We start from the raw sequence: 16,433 nt of genomic DNA, 5'->3' as shown, positions 1-16,433 counted from the left end.
GACAACGTTGAAATGGCCAAACGGGATGTGCGTTCCCTCACAGTTTGACCAAAATATGTCTAAATCCAAGTCATACCACCAACGCTATTGAACCCATCTCATCTCTCTAATATCTGTACTGAGAACTGTTCACTCAAAGACTTTTAGCACTTCTAACGCCTTTTAGGTGATGATGAGCCGTTGAACGGAACTTCGCCACTGACAGCAGCGAGTGTGACACTTACGATGAGTTCCAAGTTTACACACAACCTAATCATAGGCTTCTATGTGCTAAACTTTAGCAAGGCACTAAAATTTAGCGCACACATTCAGAAGCTAGCTAAACTGTTTTTGCACGCTAAAGTTTAGCACTCTATTTTTAGCACCACTGAGATCTCCAAGTGCTAAAGTTTAACTACAGTTGGACATAGCTCTACCTGTTTGAAGATACGAGATCTATGTGAGTTTACAACAGGAGCAAGCGGTAAGCCAAGCTTTCTTTTATCAGAAATCCCATAACTAAGTACCTAGGACGAACAATCTATTTGTAAACTGAGGGTGGTGGCAGTGTGTGGAGACAGATAAGAAGAGAGAGGTAAAAGCAAGGGTATCATTATTCTAGTCTAATAATATCCACGTTCAAAAGTTTGGCTGTCAGGACAAACAGAGATACCCACGGGCATGTCTGCTTCGGCCAGCTGTTCGTGCTGCTATATCTTTAATCTATATAGACAAAATACTATAGAAATAACAGAAACCGGTGCGAATTAAAAGTCAAACGAACAGTCTAGTGATTGGAAGTAATTTACAAGCGGAATCTATCTCAGACCCAACCGCGAAAAAGGGGGGCCAAAGCCAAGGGAAGTGGGACGACCTTTTGATTTTGCTGTTACACTTCCAATGCTGCAGTAACCGGTTTGTCTCTCGCAAGTCGCACTCGCACCTCCAATCTCCCACTCCTTTACGCTTTCTATTTCTCAACCGGCAACTCAGCATATAGGCCATAGCTTTCCAAATTCCAACAGCTTGGTCAATGCCTACCTCCATAAAAGATAAATAAATAAACAAAGATGGTCACGTTCTGAATTGACACGGCATGTCAACTGATGGTGCCCAACAGGTCGCGAAACCAAACCGCTGCAATCTGCCAATCGCTCACCCTCCCAGCCTCCCGCTGCGTCGGAACATCCCGTCCCGGCACAAATGGCGGCGGCGTTAGACTGTCTCCAGCAAGAGCCGGTAAACGGCCGTCTCCGCTAAATATAGCGGTTTATCGTCTCCTTTATGAGTCCAGCAAGGTCCGCTACAACGTCCTCTAAAATTTACAGTCTACTTCTCGTCCGCCAAATATGGCGCTTGCGCTATCCGGTACCCGGTTGTCGGTGATTGGTTGATGCCCTGCCTCCTGCGCTGCTACAGTGTGCTGCAGTATGATATGCCATCGGTGATTGGCCAGCGCGCTGTCTCTGACATGACATGGTACATTCCGGTACGAAGTATATTTGATTTTTTATTAATATAAATACTAAAACATGGAGTATGAGATATAGAGAACGAAATATAGAGAACGTTGTTGGAGATAAAGAAGATATAGAGGACGGAATCTTTTAGAGTGTAGGATAAAGAATATTTTTTTAAAGGATGAAATTTAGAGGACGTTGTTGGACATAGCCTTACAACTCCAACTACGCAAAAAGTCTGTCGGTGATACAGCAGCAGTCCATATCCTGGGGCCTGGTCTGTGACAAGACAATCTCACTGAAGCGACGTCCGGTCAACAAGAGCTGGCGGCAGTTATGATTTCTGGATGATGCAGTGGAGCCATGCCAGCTCGGGTTGACATCGCCATCTTGTATGGAGTCATGGGCTTGTGCACTCTCTCTCCTTCAGCGCAAGAGCACGAGTTCGTTTCATCCTTGCTATGGCTACTACCGCTAGTTCGCCAATGGGGGCAGCGAAGCGCGTCGTCTGCTGGCGGCCATCCGCGGCACCGCTGGCCACCTGCTTCTTCTCCCTCGCCGTGGCTACCCTCGCGGCGGCCAGCGACACCATCCTCCCCGGCGGCGACGGCATCTCCGGGAACCAGACGCTGGTCTCCCAGAACGGCGTGTTCGAGCTGGGGTTCTTCTCCCCGGGGACGGACATATACCACTTCCTGGGCGTGCGGATCAGGAACATGCCGGGGGACGCAGGCACCACCCCGACGTTCTGGTTCGGGGACCGGGTCTACATCTCCGACCTCTCCAGCGCGGCGCTGCAGCTGATCGGCGACCGCCTGTACATCACGGAGAACGGCACTAACCTCTGGTGGTCAAGCGTGGCGGGCGCCGCCGCCGCCGCATCGGCGGCATATTCCGCCGTCGCGGCGGTCCTCCTCGACAGCGGCAACCTCGTGGTCGTGGCGAGGGACCAAGCCAACTCGTCGTCGTCGCGGGTCCTGTGGCAGAGCTTCGACTACCCCGGCGACGCGCTGCTCCCCGGCGCGAGGCTCGGGCTCGACGGGGACACCGGAACCAACGTCTCGCTGACGTACAGGAACGCCAACTCGTGGCACAGCAGCAGCCTCAGCGTGGACGTGGACCCGCGCAGGAGGAACGGGTTCGTGCTCACCACCGACGGCTGGGACGTCCACCGGGGGACCTTCCCGGCGTGGATGGTGTCTTCGCAAGGAAACGGCAGCTCGCTGGTGCTGCTCAACAACACCCGTCCGGGTCCGGGTCTGGGTCCGGCTGCGGACGGCGCAGGCATGGTGGCGGAGCACCTGCAGCTGCACCTGGGGCAGGTGAGCCTACGGAGCTGGTCGAGTTCCGCTGGCTGCTGGGTGGCCCGCTGGACCTTCCCGTCCGACTGCAGATCCAGCGCCTTCTTCTGCGGCCGTTTCGGCGTTTGCACGAGCGCCGGCACGTGTGCCTGCGTCGACGGATTCGAGCCTTCGAAACCCTGCGAGTGGCAGCGCGGGTACTTTGTGGACGGGTGCACCAGGTCTCACCCGCTGAGCTGCACCGCAGACGATAGTGGCCGCCAGGACGACTCGTTTCTGCTCCTGGACAACCTGCGAGGGCTCCCTTACAGTTCCATCCCCCAGAACGATACGGCGGCACAAGGCGACGAAGGCTGCAGAGAAGCCTGTGCAGGCAAGTGCTACTGCGTCGCGTACGCCTACGACGACTCTGGATGCAAGCTGTGGTACAACTACCTGTACAACGTGAGCTTCGCTGCTACGCCTCCGTACAGCAAGGTTTACCTTCGTTTGGCTTCTTCTGAGCCCGTGGTCCAGAAAGGTCCGAGAACTGTAAGCAGCATCGTGCTCATGGCTGTCGGATTGGCAGCAGCGGCAGCCTGTGTGATATCGATACTGCTGGCGCTCCTACGGAGATACAGGGACAGGAGAAAGTTCCAACAACGGGCGGAAGGTTCTCTGTCTGTCTACCCATACGCGGAGGTGAGGAGAGCCACGAGGAATTTCTCCGACAAGCTCGGCGAGGGGGGGTTCGGCTGCGTCTTCAGGGGGACGATGCCCGGACCCGGACCCGGACCGACCGCCGTCGCCGTGAAGCGTCTCAAAGGGCTCGGGCGCGCGGACAAGCAGTTCGGAGCCGAGGTGCAGACGCTGGGAGTGATCCGGCACACGAACGTCGTCCCTCTCCTGGGGTTCTGCGTGAAAGGGAGCACGAGGATGCTGGTGTACCAGTACATGGACAACGGCTCCCTGGACGCGCACCTCTTCTCGGGAAGCCCTTGCTGCCGGCTGCTGGACTGGGGCCTCCGGTACCGGATCGCGCATGGCGTCGCCAGGGGCCTAGCCTATCTCCACGAGGAGTGCCAGGACTGCATCATACACTGCGACATCAAGCCTGAGAACATCCTCCTCGACGCGGAGTTCCGCGCGAAGATCGCGGACTTCGGCATGGCGAAGCTTCTCGGGCGGGAGTTCAGCTCCGCGCTGACCACGATCCGGGGGACCATGGGGTATCTCGCGCCGGAGTGGGTGTCTGGGCAGCCTATCACCAAGAAGGCAGACGTCTACAGCTTCGGCATCGTGCTTCTGGAAATAATCTCGGGGAGAAGGATGACAAGGAGACTGAAATCTGGAAGCCATCGGTATTTCCCCCTCTATGCTGCTGTCCAGCTGAACGAGGGGAACGTGCTGTGCTTGCTGGACCCTAGGCTGGAAGGGCATGCCGATGTCAGGGAGCTTGACGTCGCCTGCAGAGTTGCCTGCTGGTGTATCCAGGACGAGGAGAACGACAGGCCGTCCATGGCCCAAGTTGTTCGTATGCTGGAAGGTGTTGTAGACGCTGAGATTCCTCCAGTTCCGTCTTCGTTCAAGGACCTTATTGAGGGTGACAACAGCAGCACATGTTCCGAAGAAGGCTAATGTTTTTTCTTTACTATATGCGGACAATTGATTAGGATAGTTTATTGTATATTGAAGGCTCAGAACAGATATGGTCCGTGTCTAGGCACTAGGTCTTTTCCCCCTGTTAGATATATGGTGTGTGGAAATTTGCAGTTCTTTTTCTTGGCTTAGGGCTAGTTTAGTAACTATATTTTTTAAGAGATTTTTATTTTTCAAAGAAAAAACAAACTAATTTTATCTTGAAAAAATAAAAATCCCTTAAAAATAGATTCCTAAACTAGCCCTTACTACGTGGAAGAGAGGAAACTTACCCTACATGTGAGAGGACGCTATTTACACCATACACGTTACAGCATGTCCAACGACTTCTAATTTGTTTGGGGGTGCTCTCAATAAATTTAGATTAGGATCTCCCTAACAATAATTTAGATTAAAAAAGAACTACGTATTCTCCAACAAATGTCTCCGGCGGCTGACGCTGATTCATCATTGTTGGCTGCTGCTACCCGATCGCTCCTGTCCCGTTTCCTCGCAGCCAGCCAGAAGTAGCAATAGCACATAGCAGCAAACGGCATGAGCCCTAGGGCCGAGCAGTGGGAAGCTAGGCCATTAGGTGAGATAGCTGTGGCGGGCCTTGCGGAGCAGCCCGCTCGTGTTGCCGCCGAAGATCCCGGGGGCGGTGTGCTGGGGTCTAGCTGCGGGGCCGTAGACCAATTTTTTTTAAAAAAAAAGATTGGGAGCGTCCGTATGTGTGCTAAAATTTACGCCAAAAGAGGTCTGATTTTGGGACACCGTCAAATTGGGAGCACACACTGGGATCTGTTGGACATGGCTTGTAATGTTATACGTCCAAAAACAAAATTTTAGGAGATGTTTTTATTAGAGCATTTCCAAGAGCTCCCTATAAGTCTTTTCTAAATCATTTTTTTTTTGAAAAACATAAAAATGTGTCTCCAACTGTTCCCCTAAAGTGCTTCCGTATCATAACAATAACAGTTTCTACTTCTAGGTTCTAGACTGAACTGTTAGGAGTGCTGTTTTATATACAGAATGTCTTCTAGAATCCAAAGGCACAGCAACACCACTACAGCAGGCTGCAGGAGACCAGTAATGTGTTAATCACAGAGATGCAGCCGTGTCTCTGTGTGTGTGTGTGCCCTCACCTATCACCTGCAAGTTGCTGCTACATGGGGGAAACCTTTCCCGTATGTCGGCCTGCAGCAGATCTCAAAACTCTGAAATGAGTATTGCGGCGAGCAACGGACATGACCAGGATGCCTTGGGACAGGAACCATAGCTGAGAACTGCAGCGAAGGAAAAGCATGGTTTAGAACACTTTAGTAGGGATTTGCTGCACAACCATCGCGCTGGGAAAATGGATGACTCACTTCTGACAATAATTATCGGGCAGGAGAATAGCTCAGACTTTCGTCAGTATTTCTGCACCGTCCCTAGTCACCAGTATGGTATGCTCAAACTGCGCAGCCCAGCTACCATCAGCAGTGACAGTCGTCCATCCATCTTCCCATGTAACACACTCTGTTTTCTCCATTGTGAGTATAGGTTCTGCAGGATTGGATTCGGTCAAGATATTTCAAGTCCATATGAAATATTTTTACAAGTGTACGACTTCATGTCTACATGATAAGCAGGAGCTTGGCCCATATGAAATATGCAAGGAGCAACCACTACAAATCTCCAGCACATACTATTCTGAAGGGCATTAATCAATTAACTGAAATTGGAAGTCCAAGCATACAATCGAGAAGGACAATGAAAGCACATACCAATTGTAAATGTTTGGCCCTCAACCATACGCCCTGAGTTTTCGTTGGCTACAAAATCAAGAATTCATTAATCTCATGTATACTAAAATTCAAGCATGATTTCAACAGGACATTATGGCAACTGACCCCCCAAAAAACTCAACTAGGCAAGAGAGACATCCCACTGATTTTGTTCTCAAGAAGTTCATGCCAGCTTTCAAACCTGGATTGGTCATGGGGGTTTCATTGATCCCTGGATTTCAATGGTCTAACCAGTGTAAATCAAGATAAACTGGCTTATAATGACAGCGTAGACAGTTCTGCAAGGAAATAAGACGTTTCCATCTTGCCAGTGATAATTTAAGCATACATGTAGCTAAAATGTTTAGTACCACATATTGTCAGTCTAAAGAAGCCAATGTGCCTAGCAAGCGATGGAATTGAAAATTTAGGACATCTGAACACGAAACCAGTAAATCTAGCAATACGAGAAGCCACACTCCATGAATTATTATTGTATGATAAAACAAAATGCCAATACTAAAGTAGGTTTAAATGTCAAAAATGGTACCCACCATGATGTAGAATTAGTGGCTCAGAATGATACATAGTTCCAATCCCATGCCCAACAAAGCGTTCCACCACATAATAGCCATAAAAATAGGCAAGCTTGCTGAAATAGCAAAAAACAGTAAAAAAAATACATGTGTTATGACAGAAGCAAATTAGATGCATACTTTTATCATAGAACCAAAATCAGCCACAGGTTATGCAAAACTATATCGATGAAGTCAGCAGTCTTTATATTTTAGGTCCATATGTGATTCATTACTATATGTCGATCTTTTTGCTCTCACTTTACTCAATTTAACCTGAGGAAACACAACTTGAATAAACGAGCAATCAAGTATATGAGAACTATTATGGTTCTCTAAATTTTATGATAAAACAAACAAAGAACCTTATTTTCTTGCCAATCTTTCTGTAGTTCACACCATCCCTGCAGATAGAAATGCCTTTCTCCAAGCATTCTTCAGCTGCCTGATACAGAAAAATAAATAAGTATTATTTGTGCATGTTCTGATCTAGGAAAGAATCATGTTGGCAGGGACCAAGAGGGACCGCTACAGTAACGGTGTCACTGTAGCACGACTCTCAGTTTGTTTAGATAAATATAGACAAGTTTGGGACAGGGTTAGGATTATAGATAAGCTTAGATCTAGTGCTTAGGGGTCAAGTAACCCTCTCTGTATATGGAGAGGGATTGTATTCATTGAAGGTAAGCAAGATATTAGAAGGAAATCTCTTCTCTCTTGCCGACCGTGGGCAAAGCCCTGCGGTCGGCCTTCCCAGCGTCCCTAACCCTAGCCGTCGCCCTCTAACCCTAGCCATCACCCTCAAACCCTTGCAGCTATCTGCCGCCCATAACACATGTTCTGGTTAATAAAAACACAAAGTAAAGAGAACCAATGATATAACACAAACAGAAAACCCTTCTGGACTATTTGGCTCCAGAGATCTTTAAACTGGAACTGACAATACAAATGTTCGTGAAAATCTGACATACACATAGCACATAAACATAGCAAAATGTGCATTATGCAAATCACCTATTTGATTACTGAAAGAATCACACAGCAATAATGGCTTACATTGAGAAAATGTTTGATAGAATCATCCACTTGTCCACATGCAAATGTTCTGGAGGTACCCCCATGGTATCCCTGTTGAGGAACATACCAAACTAGTTATAAACGGGAAACATCATCCAATTTGACTGTGACACATTTTAGAAGAGGTTTCTTACATTCAGGAACACATTTACATCAATATTTATAATATCCCCATTCTGCAGCAGAAAGACTTTGTTAGACCATGGCACTTAGGTACTACACTGGATAGAGATGAGAGACAAATTTCATTATCCATAACCTGCAGCTGAGTTGAATCAGGTACCCCATGACAGACACACTCATTTACTGATGTACATATACTCTTAGGAAATCCATGATAGCCAAGTGGAGAAGGATAAGCACCAGCCTCAATGATCATATTATGGACTGCTGCGTCAATTTCATTTGTAGTAATGGATGGCTAGGATAAGATTGAAACAAGTGCTGCATTATTATATTATAGAAAGCTAAGAATTGAGTTAGAGAACAGAATGAATCCAGTCATCTGAAAATGAATATGCTTACCTTAACTAAAGTCCCAGCGAAGTCAAGAACACGGGCAGCAAGTTTGCAAGCAGCTCTCATTCCAGTAATTCCTTGAGCATCATGTAATTGGCCCTTGCATAGTTCAGGCAATCCTTTCGCACCAACATAAGATGGTCTTGGAATGTGCCCTGGTACAGGAAGTTGTGGGGAGACCTTTCCACGCCTCAAAGGTGGCCTTTTCTTTGATTTTACTGAACTTTGCTCTTGTGACCTTCAAATGTGGAAGTGTATTGGTCTGTTAGCAGAGTTATTATATATGACACATGGCGAAAGTTGGTCTTGGTGTATTAGTTTGTTTTTTTATGGTGGAGAACCATGGTATATTAGTTCAATGTAGATAACCCACAAACTGCAAGATTCTCATAAGATGTGTATGAACTAGTACAACAACAACAAAGCCCTTTAGTTCCCAACAAGTTGAGGTAGGTTAGAGTTGAAACCTATCAGAAGCCACAAATCAAGGTGTGTTTGAACTAATAGACAGCCAAAGATTACAAGAAATCTAGGATCCAATATCTTGAGTCTAGACCAAGGACTCTGGATACTGCTAAATATCAAGATGCAAAAGAACTGCCAAGAGCTTAAAGGAGCTTTCTGAGCCCTCCTAAGTTTGTCCATGCTTGTGGTGTTGTTGTATGTGTTGATGTTGTAATCCGAGCGGTTTGCCACACTCAATCAATGAAAATTCAGGTGGGTATGCTCTCATCCCTGTGACCATAGAAAAAAGGTAAAGTCCATTTTAAACCTCCAACTTGCACAGCAAACACCCTGCAACTCTCAAAACCAGACAAAACATCATCCTGAACCGGTAAAGCGGTTTCAAAGGCAGTTTTTTTCTTCTAAAAACAATAAAAGTCTTGTTTAAACTTTAAAAATTCATAAAAATCATGTTTAAACTTTATTTAACTATCTTTTTTAAAAAATGTTATCTATCTTTGTGCTGGTCTAGTTAGAGTTATTTGGAACTTATTTATTTATGTTCCTATTGTTTTATTGCTTGTAGTCAAACTTGTTATTTTATTGAACTCATAAATTTGCGCTCTACTCTATGTTGATCACATGACTAGTTAATTGCATGATGTTTGAGGCAGTGCCCTGTTTGAAATCTATAACCTAATCAGGCAATCAACATAAAGTAATGTGCTAGCCATGCAATGTCTAAATAGGATCTATAAATGTAGTGGAGGATGGTATCATCTTCCACATCTTTCTATGAACTCATAGTTTGGTAGATTCCCTTCGTCGATCTAGGTTTGATATAGCGCGCAACTATGATGCGTGGATACTTCACAAAACTCACGTACCGGTGTCGGATACCGTATCGGATACAGATACTCCTCGGATACTTCCGGATACGTATCCGGGACGTATCGGGAATTTCTGTGAATTTAAATAAATAAAAAATGACGGATACTCCTAGGACACCTCTCTAACACCTACGGGATACCTTATATGGTCTCTGGTCTGTTAGAATTAGAACTTAGAACTTGTGTGGTGAACTAGTGATTATTTGCGAGTCTGCTGGTGTAGCGTATCGTTACACATGTTTTTGGCATGCTGGATTTATTGATTTGAGTCCAGATAAATTCTGGAAGAGGAAGTAGATGTTTACTTTAGTCAAAGTTGTTGAACATTAACTTTTAATGCCCTTAAATTGAACTGGTCGGCTGTGGTCCATCTCAGACATTTCAGCATTTAATTTAATTTATAATATATATTGCGTATCGCCGTATTAGTATTTTTTGAAAAATGGCGTATCGGGGTATCGGCGTATCGTGTATCTGTATCCCCGTATCAGGGCAACATAGGCGCGCAACAGTGATTTAAACAAATAATGAGCACCACTGAGCAATAAAACAATAGGAATAGATATAACTGAATAACTATAAACAGGTCACCAGTGGGTAGATAGCAATTTTGGGGGGGGGGGGGGGGGGGGGGTAGTTCTGATTTCATTTTCCAATTTAAACTAATAATTACTTAATTAGTTATGATTTTTTTAAAGATTGAACTAGATTAATAGAAAACTCCCTTGGAAACCACTTTACACCAGTTCAGGTAGTGTGCTATCCAGTTTTGACAGTTGTAGGGTGTCTTGTACTGGTTTTCATAGTTCAGGTTTGAAAATCAGTTTTGACAAGTTTGACGTTGGAAGAACTTTACAGTACAAAAAGGGGGGGCTTAAACCAAGCATAGGAGCAGCAGAAAAGCATACTTTTGTATCTCCATAAGCTCATCTTCCACCCATGCAAGCCTGCTTGATACAATGAAGCATCGCTTTGGCACAACGAACTTGCCTGCAACAATGCGAACAAGGAGGATCAGTTAGGCACAGTTGTAGCAAAATGGCCTTAGTTGTAACCTGCATACGAAAAAACAACTAGCTTCATCCAAAGCCACCGGATGGTTCCATAATTGCACCTTGAAACAGCAAGGAGAAAGCAAACTATATATTTGCATGCGCAGAAACAGATATGGAGAGTGTATCAGTGTATGGCTTACTAGAGGTGTCTAATAACCACGTAGGGTGTTAATGACAAGTGGCAACAAAAATCTTTTTAATGGCACGAAGACACGTGAATCTGGTTCCTATGCAGCACGGCATAAAGCTAATTTTCAATCTGGCATATAACATAACCAACCCGAGCAAGTCTCTCCTTTGTATAGACCGACGAGTTTCGGTTCGCTCAAAACTCAACTACTGCTGCCACAAAGGGCAAAAAGGTGGCAACGAGATAAATTGGTGGAATCTCCTGACAATTTACCCCAATCTTTCACATAAAAAAAAACGGACAAACCCAACATTTCGTTCAGTATGCTACAACACTTAAACTCGTAGTAAGCATGCGCCGCGAAACGTGCCACGGTTCTCTGAAGCCTAGCCACATGGCCCCGTATGAATGTGTCCGACCGGTGGGAAGAACACCGACAGGAGAGCCGGCAACGAAGCTAGTTATTGCGAATCGGCACGCGGATGCAGAGGACATGGGCAGAGCGATGGAATGGCGAGCAGAGGAGTGAGGGGGGGGGGGGGGGGGGGGGGTTGCGTATCCGTACCGGAGCGGACGGGGCGGAGAGGGGCAGCGAGAGGCCGGAACCTTCCGGCCACGAAGGTGGCGGAGGGGCGCGCTCCCAGTCCAGCAGCCATGGGGAGAGGGATACAGGCCGCCGGCGTGAGGGAGGAACGGAGGTGTGTGTGTGTATTGGAGGTTTTGTCGAAGCGAAGGGAAAGGGATAAGCGGGCCCACGCGCGACCCGTCCTGGCGTCCTCCATCCTACAAGTACAACGCTTCAAGGCTCAGGCTCATTTCTGCAATCTCAAAGCACTCTCCTAGTCCTAGGTGCAGTTCGATTGATGGGCCTAATGGGCTGGAGTGAGAGTTCAGTTCACGTGTCCCTCCGTAATCAATGGGTTGAGCTTTGAGCAGTTGCTCCAGGCTTTTTAGTTTGTCCAGTAATCAGCTGTACTCTGTAGATAAGCACTTGCGTCTCCCAGATTTTCAGATGCCTAGCTTGTACCCTCGTGTTCAGGCTCACATGGTTATTGTTGGTGACGATATAGTAAGCCAGGATAGACAAAAATCATCATCAGTTTTCCTTTACCAGTTTCATGCTTTCATGAGTATAATGTGAATTTAAGCGCGTGGTTCAAATATCATTAAAAAATTATGGTTCTATATGCTAGCTTTGTTATGTATCAATATTTGGTCTGATACGGATGTTTTGCACTCCTAAATACTAGCTCTAAGCGCGAAAATTTGACGATCTCCCTGCCCTGATTGGCTGATTAGACCAACTCCAGCAGCTCTCCGCATGCGGCTCCGTATCCCTATTTTGCGCAGCGAAGCACACTATTCATCAGTCCAGCAGTCTCCGCATCCGTCTCCCTAAAACGCACGACCTGTACCTGCACTCCCCTTTTCCACGCTTTCTCTCTCCTCTCCGCAGCTCTCTGCATGCGCGCGCGGCTGCTCGCGGGCCCCAGGTGTCATAGACTGCATGTGGAGTGCAAATACGGAGTCTGCTGGAAACGGAGACGGATACGGAGAGGAGAGGGAAACTGTTGGTCGTGCGTTTTAGGGATACGGAGAGGGAGTCTGCTGGAGTTGGTCTTACAGCAGCAGCAACAACAAAGTTAGGAATGGTCGCGCCACGCCCCCGCCTGCGGCTCTGCAAGGTAACTTCTGAAGAAATGAAAAGGACCACCGTTCATAGTGCCGAGATGCTCCTCTCAAGGTCCACCCGACTAGAGATGGCAATAGGTACCCGCGACCCGATACCCAATAGGTATTTACTCTATTAGGGTATGTATGCGGGCTAAATATTCTACTCGTGGGTCTGTTATTGGGCAAAAATCTTCACCCAATGGGTAAACGTGTATTAGAACGTTCCGCCTTCACCCATACCCGTTAACCCGTGGGTATAAAATACCCAATATAAACTTATCCGAAGCATGAACTTGGACTTTAGTCATCCAACTTTTTTACTATTTAACAACAATTTAATGACCATGTAATGGAACATGTAATGTGCTATGTAGTACTATCATAGTGTTACTACTTTATCCAATTATCTTTGGTGTGTTGAATGGATGGTTAAATGATGCTAGAAAATTTTGTAATGGTATTTATATGGATATACTTGACATTTGTATAGTATAATATTTTGATAGTTGTTTAATTTTTGTGGGTACGGGTGACCCGATGGGTGACCCATACCCACATGGGTATGGGTATGGGGGTAAATCCATACCCGCCAGTGTATATGGGTGACCCGGTGGGGTTATTTTTGTGTCGTGTGTATGGGTATGGGGTAGTAATACCCGGTGGGTATTTACCCATTGCCATCTCTACACCCGACGCGCAGAAAAGAAACTGAATCGAGAGCCAAACAGTAATGTTCTTCTAAACTAGTTGGAGGTATAGATGTCCAAACGGGCCACCCGGCATGGCACGACCCGAACCCGATTCGGCCCGGTCCAAATAGTGTCGGGCCAGGCACGACCCGTTAATGGATCAGGTCGGGCCGTGCCGGCCCATGTGCTCAGACGTGTGTCCAAGCACGACACGTCCATGTCTGGATCGTGTCAGGCCGGCCTAAAAACCTACCGTGCTAAACGGGCCGTGCCACACACTGGCCCGCCCAAAAACTCAATGCATAACAGATCAGTTACAACAGATTACAGACCAGTTATAACAGATATAACATACTAGTTATAACACAAAATATATTACACACACAGATTACATACAAAACATATTACACACACTGAGAAAACATATTACACAAGTTAGAACAGATCACTCGCAGACATAAATATGCAAATGAAATAAATTATATGGAGCTATTAGTGCAATGGCTGCCTCATTAAAAACCTTCTTAGGTAAAAACTCACACCTCGTGAGAAAACCCTAAAAAGGAAAAAAGAGTGCAGCCCAGCTCCTAAGTTCATTAGTTTATTACAATCCACAACTCCACAGTCCATAAGTTCATACAGGCATACAACTCATAAGACATATCACATAAGACATGCAGATCCACTTAAGCATTTTTCATCATTCCTAGATAGTGTTGTTGGGTCATCAAGCCAGAGGTTTTCATGCTCAGCTTCAAGTTCTTGTGTGTCCTCCTCCATACTGTGTTGCAGGTGAGCGTCAGCGAGTTCCCAATCTTTGATGCAGGACAAGATCTCAACCATATCAGGAGCTAGTCGTCGGCGCTCTTCAATCACCCTGCCAGCAAGACTAAAGGTAGATTCTGAAGAAATAGTAGATGTTGGCACGGTCAAGACATCCTTAGCAAGTAGTGAAAGAATAGGATAAGTTAATTTATGTTGATGCCACCAAGATAGGACATTGAAGTCCTCATCAAACTCAATGATAGTGTCACTGTCTAAGTAGGAAACTAGCTCAGATGTTGATGCAACAGTAGAGATAGATTGAGGGGTAGAAGAAGAGGAACCTGGTCTCCTTCCTAGTGTAGAAGAATACTCACCATCAAGGTCATCATCACCATATATATCATCCCATGCCATTTTTTGTTACCACAACCAAGTGCTTATGGTTGGTGAGTGGCACGCAAGCGTGCATCGCCAAATTTGGTCTCATACAACTGAAATACCTTGGTTAGCTTAGTACGAACATCAAATGGAAGCCTAGAGTAATCAGTACCAGTTAAACTAGATAACTTAATAAGGACCTTGTTAAAACCTCTCATTTTAGCTCTAGGATCCAAAATAAATGCAACTGCATATAAAATTGGAATGTCTCTCCAATACTTCAAGAATTTATCTTTCATAGGAACAACAACACATCTTAGCAATATATCATTCTCAAATGCATTTAGATGTCTAGCTATCCTCAAAATGTGATGCAACATTAAAGTAGCAGTAGGATAGTAGACACCAGACAATGCAACAATTGATTCATAAAATAATTCTAAGAAAGATAACACTTTTTCAGCAATTGCCCAATGATTATCAGTAAGTAAAGGAGCCCCATCCTCATTCAAAGGATACTGAGTTTTGATAAAAACAGAGAAGGTGGACTTGTGTGGTAACAAGTGTTTAATCATTAAATAAGTAGAGTTCCATCTAACATCCATGTCAACACCAAATTTACGAGGGCGAATAGCCATACTCATACAATAGCTTTTATATGCAGCTATACGTTGGTTGGATGCATTTAAAAATGTTATAGCAGTTCTAAAGTCATCAAGATATGTTCTGATAGGATCCAAACCAGATTTAACAATTAGATTAATAACATGACATGAACAACGTTGATGCAAAAACATAGTAGAGAATTCATCATCATATGCATCAGTACCAAGGCTACTATCAGGAACAGGTACACCAAGGTAACCACACAAGAAAGGTCTTAGAAATTTCATGGCAACATTATTTGAGGAAGCATTATCCAAAGTTATAGCAAAAACTTTTTTAGTTAAATTATACTCATCAATCACAGTAGCTACAAGATTAGCAATATTAACACCACTATGCTTACCATCAATGAGCCTAAGTGCAAGCAATCTTTTTTCTAATTCCCACTTAGAATTTATAAAATGAGCTACCACACTTAAGTAATCCTCCTTTGCTTTTCCAGACCAGATATCAGAGGTAAGACAAATAGAACAAACATCATTTTTAAGAGTACCAATTAAGTTCTGCATACGCTCATTATATAATTTACCCATGTCCCTAGCAGTGGTTTGCCTAGAAACATGCACAAATCTAGGGTTATGAGCTCAATTAATGTAACATTGAAAAGCAGCAGTACAACCATGCCATAGAGGCAGATCATCCCTAGCAATTAAACGACATAGTTCAGTCCTAGCAACAGCAGGAGAGTACTCCCAACGCTGCAAAGTACCATCAGCATTGTACTTAAGCACTGATTGGACTTGGCCAGAGCGTTCATGTGCTTTCTTAGAAGGACAATTATGTCGCAACAAATGGCCAGTACCAGAACTAGATCGAGCACTGAGTGTTTGCTTACAGTGCTTGCAACGAGTAGCAAACCTGACTTTCTTACCATCAACAGTCTTAGTCAATTCATCGAAGTCATTCCAGCACTTGGACCTTTTCTTCATCTTGGTACCACTAGCATCAGGATCAGCCTGACTACGATCAGGGACTAGTAGTGGTGGGCTTGTGGATCCAGTGCCAGTACCAATTTGAGAGCTGACAATAGTATCAACTTCAATAGGATCCCCATGGGTGTCACCGAACCCCAGAAAGTACCTAGCATCCTGCGCCTCATTGTGATCCTCAAGTCGGTGCTCCTCCTCCTCTGCAGCCGCGTCAAGGTCCATGACCCCGACTTCGACCACGAGCCCGAGGAGCTAAACCAGCTAGACCTGTGAACTGTCGCCTCCGGTTCCTCAACGACTGCAATGTACCAAAACTGAAATTAAACTAAATTCTACAAATAGGCTACATTAACCAGAGACGAGTAAACACTAAAGACATACCTTTGAAAGCCGGAGCACCAGAGATGACAATAAAGAGGCTAGATTCTAGGTGCTAGCTTGTGAGGAGTCTAGGACTGGGAGACAGCCAGATGGGAATAGGAATTAGGAGGGCGAGTGAGGAGGTCAGGACTGAGT

At 45.5% G+C, this 16,433-nt stretch overlaps 2 protein-coding genes across 3 annotated transcripts; one reads left to right on the top strand and one right to left on the bottom strand.

Moving 5' to 3' along the window:
- The first annotated feature begins 1,521 nt into the window (after window positions 1-1,521).
- LOC103647706 (G-type lectin S-receptor-like serine/threonine-protein kinase) lies at window positions 1,522-4,527 on the top strand. The gene has a single exon (XM_008672219.4). It carries the CDS (start codon window positions 1,901-1,903, stop codon window positions 4,355-4,357), a length of 2,457 nt encoding a protein of 818 aa, XP_008670441.1. The 5' UTR covers window positions 1,522-1,900; the 3' UTR covers window positions 4,358-4,527.
- Window positions 4,528-5,193: 666 nt separating this feature from the next.
- Window positions 5,194-11,700, bottom strand: LOC100274215 (uncharacterized). 2 transcript variants are annotated; one of them, XR_004855892.1, is made up of 12 exons: window positions 11,382-11,700; window positions 10,540-10,621; window positions 8,304-8,535; window positions 8,038-8,199; window positions 7,913-7,954; window positions 7,758-7,829; window positions 7,067-7,146; window positions 6,681-6,778; window positions 6,270-6,358; window positions 6,127-6,174; window positions 5,728-5,905; window positions 5,194-5,643 (listed from the first exon to the last, which is right to left on the bottom strand). XR_004855892.1 is itself a non-coding variant. In NM_001365842.1 (11 exons), exons 1-10 carry the CDS (start codon window positions 11,470-11,472, stop codon window positions 5,760-5,762), a joined length of 1,053 nt encoding a protein of 350 aa, NP_001352771.1. In that variant the 5' UTR covers window positions 11,473-11,546; the 3' UTR covers window positions 5,219-5,643; window positions 5,728-5,759. The 2 variants fall into 2 exon arrangements, 1 of the variants encoding a protein (NP_001352771.1); NM_001365842.1 differs by lacking the exon at window positions 6,270-6,358 and having other exon boundaries at window positions 5,219-5,643; window positions 11,382-11,546.
- Between the last annotated feature and the right edge of the window lie 4,733 nt (window positions 11,701-16,433).

The sequence above is a fragment of the Zea mays genome, chromosome 2, assembly GCF_902167145.1.
Source record: "Zea mays cultivar B73 chromosome 2, Zm-B73-REFERENCE-NAM-5.0, whole genome shotgun sequence".
Lineage (NCBI taxonomy): Eukaryota > Viridiplantae > Streptophyta > Magnoliopsida > Poales > Poaceae > Zea > Zea mays.
The sequence above is the reverse complement of the archived record's forward strand: the minus strand, read 5'-3'. Positions and strand labels throughout refer to the sequence as shown.

Coding starts and splice junctions, on each gene's coding strand:
- LOC103647706 (XM_008672219.4), top strand. CDS start 1,901: ATGGCTACTACCGCTAGTTCGCCAATGGGGGCAGCGAAGCGCGTCGTC.
- LOC100274215 (NM_001365842.1), bottom strand. CDS start 11,472: ATGGCTGCTGGACTGGGAGCGCGCCCCTCCGCCACCTTCGTGGCCGGA. Junction 7,147..7,757: donor CTATCAAACATTTTCTCAAT/GTAAGCCATTAT, acceptor TTTCTGTATCAG/GCAGCTGAAGAATGCTTGGA. Junction 6,779..7,066: donor AAGATTGGCAAGAAAATAAG/GTTCTTTGTTTG, acceptor TTGCTATTTCAG/CAAGCTTGCCTATTTTTATG.